At 53.4% G+C, this 10,125-nt stretch overlaps 1 protein-coding gene across 1 annotated transcript in view; it reads right to left on the minus strand.

Annotated features, from left to right (window-relative positions):
• Positions 1 to 1,119: 1,119 nt before the first annotated feature.
• LOC107157869 (E3 ubiquitin-protein ligase TRIM47-like) overlaps positions 1,120 to 10,125 on the minus strand; it is a 16,073-nt gene continuing 7,067 nt past the window's right edge. The window contains exon 9 of the mRNA XM_048796728.1: positions 1,120 to 1,272. Coding sequence (XP_048652685.1) covers positions 1,120 to 1,272 — 153 coding nt within the window. The remainder of the gene's footprint in view (positions 1,273 to 10,125) is intronic.

Genomic DNA, 10,125 nt, shown 5'->3' on the forward strand with positions numbered 1-10,125 from the left:
CTCCTCCTCCTCCTGGGATCAAACTCAGGGCCTCAAACATGCTAGACTATACTCTACCACTGAGCTACATCCCCAGTCCTTTTTAAAATTTTTATTTTGAGACAGGATCTCAGTAAGTTACTGAGGCTGGCCTCAAACTTGTGATCCTTCTGCCTCAGCCTCCCAAGCTGCTGAATTACAGGTGTGTGCCACTGTGCCTGACTCACTCTGATCTTTAATTGCCAAAGAAGAGTTGCTTTTATATGAGGGTTATTCAGCTTAGTTCTAAGTCCCCTGGAGGAGGGGGGACCCCGTAAGATTTGCCTTATCATCCTAAAGAGATGGTCCCTGGTTCCTGTATGGGGAACAGTGGGTCACACAGTGGCACCAGGGCACCACCCCTGTGCCAGCTCGCCCAGTCCTGTGAGAACACCTTCAGAACAGGCTGGATCCAGCCTCCTCCCTCCTGTCCCTGGCTGCTCTGGCACACTCAGGGACTTACCCTAAAGACACCTTCCCCTCCATGAAAAACATCAGACAGGGGACAGGGGTGGGGGGGTGGCTTAGTGGTAAAACACTGGCCAGGCAGGTGCGAGGCACTGGGTTCCATTCTCAGCACCACATGAAAATAAATAAATAAAGTCTATAATCTGATTTTTTAAAATATCAAACAGGGGAGTTTTCACGGGTCTGTGCTCTGCGAGCCCCACCCTGAACTTTGACCTCTGCTTCATCAAGATGAAGTTGATAGAGCTCTGGGGGCCCCTCCCTCACCATCCTGGACTCTGGTGCCTCTCTAGGGTGAAGTTCTCACTGGGCTGGGCATGGTCACTGTGGCTTCAGGGTTCAGGACAGGATCCCTCCAGCCTTCCCTGGGCCTCCCTCCTCTGTGCCCTGACGCAGGGCTGAACACAGCCTATTTCATGAAGGAGTTACCCTAAGTCCAAGTCAAAAGCAGACCCCATATGGTTACATCATACAAGCTGTGAGGGTTTGAAACTTGTGAAATTCTACTCTTTGCAAGGAAATCCTCACTTCGCCTGCAGTGAGCCACAGGCACTTGGAGCCCATGAGCCTTCGGCAGTTCTTCCCTGGCCAGTCCAGTCTATCAGGACCTGGCACCGTGTGTTCTCGCGCTGGTCACTCTGGGCTGAATTCCTTCTCCATGTTCTGGATGCTCAGGACCATTGCAGGGAATTTCTTCTTAAAGGCCTCCCGTTGGTTTCTTTTTAGTGTGATCTTCAGCGATCCCCAGGACAGTGGGAAGGGTCTTCCTGCCCCCTTCCCACTGTCCTAGGGACAAAGGAGTCAAAAGAGTGGAGGTTCTGGAGGGCAGACATGCCGTATGCCTGTGGAAGGCAGCTGCAGGAGGCGGCGGGCCAGGGGACATAGTGTCCACAAAGCAAGGGTACTGCCTGTGGGCGCGGTGGCACACATCTGTAATCCCAGCAGCTTGGAGGCTGAGGCAGGGGGATCGTGAGTTCAAAGCCAGCCTCAGAAATTTAGGGAGGCCCTAAGCAACTCAGTGAGACCCTGTCTCCAGATAAAATACAAAAAAAGGGCTGGGGATGTGGCTCAGTGGTCAAGTGCCCCTGAGTTCAATCCCCGGCACATAAATAAATAAGTAAATAAATAGGTGATCCGGTGGGTGGCTGATGAGTCCTCGGTGTCAGCTCAGTGACTGGGGCCCCCAAATAATAAATCCTTAAAATTAATAATAAGCAAATAACTAGTGATTAACGGCAGGTTACAGTAAGAGTAATAGCAACACCACAAGATTGTTGCTCTGCCTGGCCCCTTGAGATCTTCACGTGGTTGTTCCCTTCTCCTGGGACAATCAGCCCTGATAATCCTTCAGGTTGGCCTTCAGGTGTTTGCTTTGAGGCCTCTTCCTCCAGGAAGGCCTCCCGGACCTCAGGTTGAGGCCCCACCCTGCTGGCTGTGGCCTCACACACCCACAGAGTCCTGAGGCTCAGCAGCTTCCCTTTCCCGCACTAGGCACATCCAGTAACCAGGGTGATCACAGCCATGGTAACGAGGCCAGCAGGATGGAGCTCGGATCTGAGTGCTGTCCAGGTACTGGCTCCTGGGCTGGGTGAAGGAGCCGAGTCCTGTCACCGAGTCACTGGCCTGTGACTGTATCTTAACACCCCAAGCCCAGGGCCTGGGGTCCTTTAGGGTTACTTTAACTACTTGAGAGTTCTAGATGGGCTCCTCGTCCCTCTGGCCTCCACCCTAGATGGGCTCCTCCTCCCTCTGGCCTCCTCCCCTCCTCTTGGCATCTGATATGACATCCCTGGCATGACCAGAGTGCCCTCTGCTGGGTCGTTGGGGCCACATCTGCCTGGGTTTGGATGCTGCTGAGTGGCTGGAGCCCCCTCAGTGCCTTCTTGTCTCTAGGCCCTTCCTTCTGCCCCTGCTGCAGGGACACCTTCTCTGTCCTCTCTCCACGGAGTCTTGACGAGGCTGCTCCCCTCGGCTTCGCTGCTGCACTTTCAGATTCATCTCCCACTTTCCAGGTCTTCCCCAGGAAGCTTCCCTGGCGTTGAGCCCCCAGACCACTCTGCCCCTGCCCTGGCAGAGCTCCTGTTCTGTTAGCCTTTCCCAGACCACCCAGGCCACCCACCTGTCAGTTCCTGTCCTCACCTGCCACACCACACTGCCCCTACCCGGCTGCCAGTGCCCTCGCCTCATCTCCAGCGCCCTCCTCCCCCAGCCTGGCTGGCTCCCAGCTCACACACTGTGTCCCCACTCCAGTCACCTCTCTGATGCCCCCACAACTGTCCTAAGCCAAACCAGAAATGCTGCTCCCCGAGGGCCTCCTGTGAGCTCAGAGTGCTCCAGAATCAAGTCCAGGTTTCTCCTGGCCCCTGCCTCCTGCTGGTCCCTCTCCTGGGCTGCTCTCACCTGGTGCTACTCCAAGGCTCTGGGCAATACCCACTGCCTGCTGTGACCACGATGAAAGCAGAGCACCACCTCCCTGGGGACCCCTCCCTGGTGGCCGCTGATGTCACAGTTTCCCCAGGGCTGGGACCCCTGGGGCTATCTGCTCTGGCATCTCCAGCCCTGGCGAGCACACCGTGAGTGACACACAGGGCTCGCTGGTTTCTGGTGCTTCCCTAACACAGTACCTTGCCCTCGGTGACTTACAGCAGCAGAAATGTATTATCTCATGGTCCTGGAAGTCATAAGGTCACGATGGCAGAAGTCATCAGGCTACAACCCAAGTGTTGGCAGGGTTGGTTGTGCCTTGAATCTCTGAGAATGACGCCATGCAGGCCTTTCAGCTCCAGTGGTGACCAGTAGTCCTTGGTGCTCCCTGGACAGCGCACACGCCTTCCTAGTCTGGGCCTGCTTCCTCCCTCTGTGCCTATTTTCTGTTATAAAGAATAATCCTAGATCCTATTCTAAAGAAGGTCACATTCCAGGTGGACATGAATTTTGGGAGGACACTGTCCAATCCCATACAGGTGTCCAGTGAGCGCTTGTGGCTCTATGGATGCCCACCTTCCCTGAGGGGCCTTCCCCAGTGTCCCTGGCTTTGCCCTCTCCGTCTTCTTCCCTGTGGGGGGTTGTAGCATTTTCTTTCTTTTTTGGGGGAGGGGCACCAGGGATTGAACTCAGGGGCACTTGACCACTGAGCCACATCCCCAGCCCCATTTTGTATTTTATTTAGACACAGGGTCTCACTGAGTTGCTAGCACATTGCTTTTGCTGAGGCTGGCTTTGAACTCGTGATCTTCCTGCCTCAGCCTCCCGAGCTGCTAGGATTACACGGCCTGTGCCTACCCTCGTCCTGGCACTTTTCTGATACCCCACAGACTCTTTCCCCTCCCTCCTCCTCCTCCTCCTCCTCCTCCTCCTCCTCCTCCTCCTCCTTCTTTATACTGGGGACTGAAACCAAGGCACTTTACCCCCTGAGCCACATCCCCAGGCCTTGTTTTCTATTCTCCCTCCAGGTGCTGCATCACCAGGGCCTTGCACATGCTAGGCAAGTGCTTTACCCCTGAGCCCCAGACACAGCCCTTCCTTTGACAAATTGTGGAGGCTGGCCTTGAACTTGCCACCCTCCTGCCTCAGTCTCTTGAGTCACTGGGATTACAGGCATAATTCACCATGCTGCCCTCCTCCTCCTTAAAACACACTCTCCTTGACCTGCGTGGTGTAATTCTCTTCTGAATTTCCTCTCCGTCGTCTGGTCACTGGTCATTGCTCTGCTCTTGTTTATTTTTATTTTTTTTGGGGGGGGCGGGGGTGATACTGGAGATTGAATCCAGTGGGGCTTTTACCACTAGCCACATCCCAGCCCTTATTTATTTATTTATTTGTTGATACAAGTTCTCACTAAGTTGCTGAGGCTGGACTTGAATTTGTGATTGTCCTTCCTCAGCCCTCGATTTTTGAAAGGTGAACCTGCAGCTGACCTTCACCTTCCCTGTCTCAGCCCATCCACCACCCCTCTCCCACCACCCCCTCCCACCTGCACACTGACAGTTCCACATCTAATAAGTCTGGACCTGATATCCAATCTGCACCTGTACTTGTATGCCTGGGAGGCTTTTTTTAATACTATTCCTTCAAGGACAGCAGACTGACATTTTTTTTTTTACATAACTTTGTTTTATTTACTTATTTTTTATGTGGTGCTGAGGATTGAACCAGGGCCTTGCACGTGCAAGGAGAGCACTCTACCGCTGAGCCATAACCCCAGCCCCGCCTCAGAGGCTCTTAAAACCCAGCATTGACCAGAACTTGTGTGGACACTGTCCTTCTCTGCCACAGCTTCTCTGTCTCTCTTTGTCTCTGTCTCTCTCCCTCGCTAGTTTTTTTTTTTTTTTGTGTGTGTGTGTGTGTGTGTGTGGTGCTGGGAAATGGTAACAGACCAGAAGCTCTGCCAGGGCGGGGGCAGAGTGGTCTGGGGGCTCAACGCCAGGGAAGCTTCCTGGGGAAGACCTGGAAAGTGGGAGATGAATCTGAAAGTGTAGCAGCGAAGCCGAGGGGAGCAGCCTCGTCAAGACTCCGTGGAGAGAGGACAGAGAAGGTGTCCCTGCAGCAGGGGCAGAAGGAAGGGCCTAGAGACAAGAAGGCACTGAGGGGGCCCTAGCCACTCAGCAACATCCAAACCCAGGCAATGTGGCCCCACCTGGGGCTGTGTGCACACAGGCAAGTGCTCTACCACTGAGCTTCATCCCAGTCCTTTTAATTTTTGAGACAGGAAGTTGCTGAGGCTGACCTCTAGCCTGCACTCCTCCTACCTCAGTCTCCCTGTTACTGGATTATAGGCATGTGCCACCATGCCCAGCTCCCGGCTCCCGGCTCCCTCTATTTCTCATATTTCACAAAATATCCTGCTTTTGGTTTTTCATCCAACTGATAAAAAAAATAGAAAAACATTATTAACTCACAAGTCACATAAAAACAAGTGGTGGTCTATAATTTGCTGATCCCTGATTTAAAGAATTCCATGATTATTCTCTGCATCACTTGGTCACAAGCTCTGTGAGGGTAGGGACTAGTCTCTTAGCTCACCAGTGGGTCCCTACTGCCTGACACATGGTATGAAAGAATTGTCCCCTCCCCAGTCTTATTTGTTGAATGAGGACGTCCAGTCAGTACACAGATCGACTTACTAAATCTGCTGTGAGGTGGATACTGTCATTATCCCTCCCACCAAGAGAGGCACAGAGAAGCTAGCTAGTCTGCTTAAGGCCATACAGTGGCAAGTGGCAGAGCCATGATTTGAACCAGGCTGCCTGGTTTTGGTCCACGTGCTTTCCCACCATCTCCCCTCCCACCAGCAGGGACCTCCTCCCTACCTCAGGTCAACCTCAGCCCTGACACTTCCAGTCAGATGGCTCCATGGCCACCTCTTCATCCTCGGTGTGTAGCTCAGTGGGGTCACCATTGTGACTGATGTCCAGTGTGCCCCCCACCCTTGAAACTATCCCGGGGCAGGGACTGGGTCTATCTTGCTTCCTGCCATACCCTCTGTGCCAAGCTTCATGTCACCCAGGGGACACGGAGCCAGGAGCTACTCAGCATACTTGTGTGGAACACTGGAGCAGAAATCTAGCCGTCGGTGTCATCTCCAGGGATTGCTGTGTGAGACGCAAAAGCAACAAAGACACTTGTCCTCCAGGTAGGAAGAGCCTGTAGCCGCTTCATGAGGCAGATGCCGCCTCCAGAAGCACTTGGCAGGACACCAGAAGCTGTTAAAACTGTGCCCTTGGGCTTCTGGCGCTTGGATTGCTATTTATTTTGGCAAACAGGAATTGTAGACGATGTTATTTGAACTTCACGGCAGCAGTGCACGTGCGCGTTAGTAACACCAGGGTTGCTCTCAGCACTTAGGTTGTTCTGTTTTTGCTTTTGTTTTTTGATGCTGGGGATGACACCCAGGGCTCCACACGTGCTAGGCAAGTGCCGTGCCACTGAGCTGCACCCCCAGCCCTGGGGCGTGACCTCTTTCCCCTGCGGGACAGCTCCCAATCATCCAGCCACTCAATTCTGTGAGCATCCTCCAGAACTGTGTCACCTCCAGCTAGGGTGAAGGGGCCAAGCCACTTGCCTGGGGCTCAATATGTAAGGGGGACACCAAAAAGCTCAGTGATCAAGGTGGAAAAATTAATGCAAACTATGGCCCAGGAAGTGGTGACCTGGTTTTGTGAATAAATTTCGTTGGAACCAGGGCTGGGATTAGCGTCAGGGAGTGAGGCATGGTGTTCCAGCACCAGCTCAGGCCTGGTCTTTATTTACAATTTTAATATTTTGTCTGCTGTGGGATTTTGCATTGTTTAGTTTTGAGAAATGTTACATTAAAATATTACTTAGGTTGAATATTGAGTTCACACCTTCCCTGGCCTCACCCATGGTCCCTGCCTTGCCCAAAGCGCCGCTTGTTTCCCAACTGCCAGATCTGAGAAGCCCAGGGAGTCTAGGGTCCTCAACAGGTATGAATGGTGTCCCTATGCATATTTTTTTTTTTTGGTACTAGGGATTGAACCCAGGGGTGCTTAACCACTGAGCCCCAGCCCCAGCCCTTTTTTGTATTTTGAGACAGGTTCTAAGTTGCTTAGGGCCTCCCTAAATTGCTGAGGCTGGCCTGGAACTTGCCATCCTCCTACCTCAGCCTTTTGAGACATGAGGATTACGGGCACTCGCCCTCATGCCCAGCCTCTACGCATGCCATTTTGCAGGTCAGGAAACACGTTGGTAGAGGTGAGTGTCTCTCCCCTCCCACACCTGTCCTGGAGAACCTTCAAGCTCTAGGGGAGGTGGAAATAGAGGTAGACACAGCAGGTCCTTTGCCCCCACCTAGCTGCAGTTCAGCACAGTGTCTTAGCTTCATGAGGAGGAAAGGGGTAGTGAGGGAGAAGTAAGCAGGGAGCTCTGTGTTTGGGCCACCTACACCTGGCCTTACCTGACCCAGGAAAGGATCCAATTCCTTCAGTCCTGGTATCAACTCCTATTAAGCACCGGCTGTGTCAGGCAGGCATTAATGGGGAATTCTTATACAAAACACCAGGCAATGTGGGTGCCAGGAGGGGCGCACGCAGAGTGCATTATGGGCACAGAAAGGAGGGAAACACATCTGCCTTCCTCCCGGGAAGAGTGCAGAGGTGAGTCTATGCTGTCTTGGAGACCTCCCACTATGCCGGGCAGGGCCTCTGCGGGGCTCCCACGGAATCCTCCCCCCACGCTCAGCCCCAAGCATCCCACCCTTTGGTGGAGAGAAGACCAAAGCTTCCTGCCCAGGCTCTTGTCATCTGGTCCTGCTTCCCACCCTGTCCACCTGTGGGAACGGATGATGACATACTGCACCATCCTTTGGCCCTGCTAGCACCCTCCTGTGTGTGGGTGGGTGGAACTTGGAGTAACATGGCTTTGGCTGGGTTGCCTCTTGCCACCACCTTTAGTGGGAACCAGGAAGAGAGATTAAACAAAGCCATAGGACTCATTTGTAGCTTGTTACATTATGCATTCTACAATGAACAAATTATTTTTGCATTTTGAAGGTAACTTAGGAAAACATATGAGTTGTAACTGTTTCCTGGTGTTCTACATCTCCAGCTGACCCACGGCTCTGTGCTCAAGACTGAAGGAAACACTGCAGGAGAGGGTCTTGAGGGGGTAGAACATGGGTGGTTTTATTTCCATATTGTGTGAGTTCTCCACAATGAACACATTATACAAGAGGCTGTGTAGCATAGTGGTTAAAAACAGACTGCTCCCTGGTGTGATGGCACATGCCTGTCATCCCAGAGACTTGGGAGGCTGAAACAGGAGGATTGCAAGTTTGAGAACAGCCTAGGCAACCTAGCAAGACCCTCAGCAACTTAGTAAGACCCTGTTTTAGGGCTGGCGTTGTGGCTCAATGGTAGAGTGCCTGACTAACGTCTAGCATGTGTGAGGCCCTGGGTTCAGTTCTCAGCACCACATATAAAGGTCCAGCAAAAAAAAAAGTCCCAGCGGTTTGAGAAAGCCAGTAAACCACACACCCCTTTGGAGGTGCACTCCAGGGGCCCTGACTGCTCACATAGCACCCTGCTGCTAAGAATCCTTGCAGCCAGGAGGAGAAGGGGTCCTCCTTTGCAACCCCCTACTGGGGGAGGACTGGGAGATCCACGTGGCCCTACTGTGTTCATTAGCCTCCTGGGCATCCCTCCTCTGGTTTCCGCTTTGAGTCAGGAAGAAGGAAGGTGGGGTGTGTTATGGGGGCACACACACAAAATCTCTTTAATAAGGGGAAAGGCTTTCATCTCACTACTTGCTACATGCAGGGACAGCAGCCTCTGGAGAATAAGTCACTAGAGGGGCTGGGGCTGTAGCTCAGAGGTAGAACACTTGCCTAGCACATGTGAGGCACGGGGTTCGATCCTCAGCACCACATAAAAGTACATGAAATAAAGGTGTTGTGCCCATCTACAACTAAAAAACTGAAAAGGAAAAAAAGTCACTAGAGCTGGAAGACTCCAGGGAGAAAAGTCACCATGAGGTCACAGCTAGGGCTTGCTCAGAAGAGCTAAAGGGACTGCACCTCCAGGAGACCTTCAGAGCACACCCTAGGTCCCCGTTTTCTTCCTGCTCTGCCTGCTCCAAAATAAGTGCCTCAAGGGGAAAACTGGGTCACTTATTGCCTCAGAAACCAGCGAACCCGGGTGGAATCTGGAACACCTTGTGGGGTGCCATCTAACCTGGGTGCCTACTGCTTTGCCCTGGGGGATTTTCTCCCCGTGACTTGTACGGTTTCCTTTTGGGAGTCAAACATTAACTCAACTGAGAGAGCCCTCACTGTGGAACCTACAGGGACCGGGGCTGGTTGAAGCTGGAAATACCAAGGTGGTTTCCTGCTGGACCAGAATCCTCAGCTCCCCCATGGGGGTCGAGACCCCAGTCTTGGCCCTGCCAGGGTCCGGAGGCAGAGAACTGTCCTGGGTCCAGCCTGTCTTCAGACTTCCATCCATCCCATTGGGCAGGTCCGAGGGCAGAGGCCCCCATGCTGTTGGAGCCCTGAGCCAAGTGGGCTCATGGCTTAGGGGCTTAGGAGCCTTAGGGGCGGGTGGAGGATGGTCTAAGTTTACCGCCCAGCATGGCATCTCCAGGCTTGAAGACACCAGTGGTAGGAGAAGCCCTGTGATGGGCAATGGGGTCAGCAGCCTGGGCCTCTGCTTGACCCTTGGTCTTCAGCCTATCAGTTTTGAAACCGAGAAAGATAGTCCTGGGTTCCTCCATCTTAACCTCCTAGCTCCCAGCTAAGCCAGGGCTCAGACCACCCCTTCCCAACTCTGTCCCTTGACACTTCTACCTTTGGCCACCCAGGAAGGAGAAGCCAGAGAGAAGCCAGGTGGCCCAATCTCAGGCAGCAAGGCATTCGGGGACAGGCCCCAGTGCTGAGTGACCAGGATCAGCCTGAGAACCAAGGCAGGAGCCTCGGCTGGGGTGGGAGATGAGTGTTGGGCCAAGCATCCGGGGCAGAAGTGTCCTCTTCGAAGGCTCCAGGACTTGTCCTCATCCCCAGGGGAACTCCAGCCTGGTTCTTGTGGCCATTGCCCATTTGCAGTTCCAGGGACTGCCTGGCCGGCGCTGCAGCGGGAGGCAGGTGGGCCACCCACCCTCCACCCTGGACGCAGGGGACCACGCGGGGCC

The sequence above is a fragment of the Marmota marmota genome, unplaced genomic scaffold (assembly GCF_001458135.2).
Source record: "Marmota marmota marmota unplaced genomic scaffold, marMar, whole genome shotgun sequence".
NCBI classification, from domain to species: domain Eukaryota; kingdom Metazoa; phylum Chordata; class Mammalia; order Rodentia; family Sciuridae; genus Marmota; species Marmota marmota.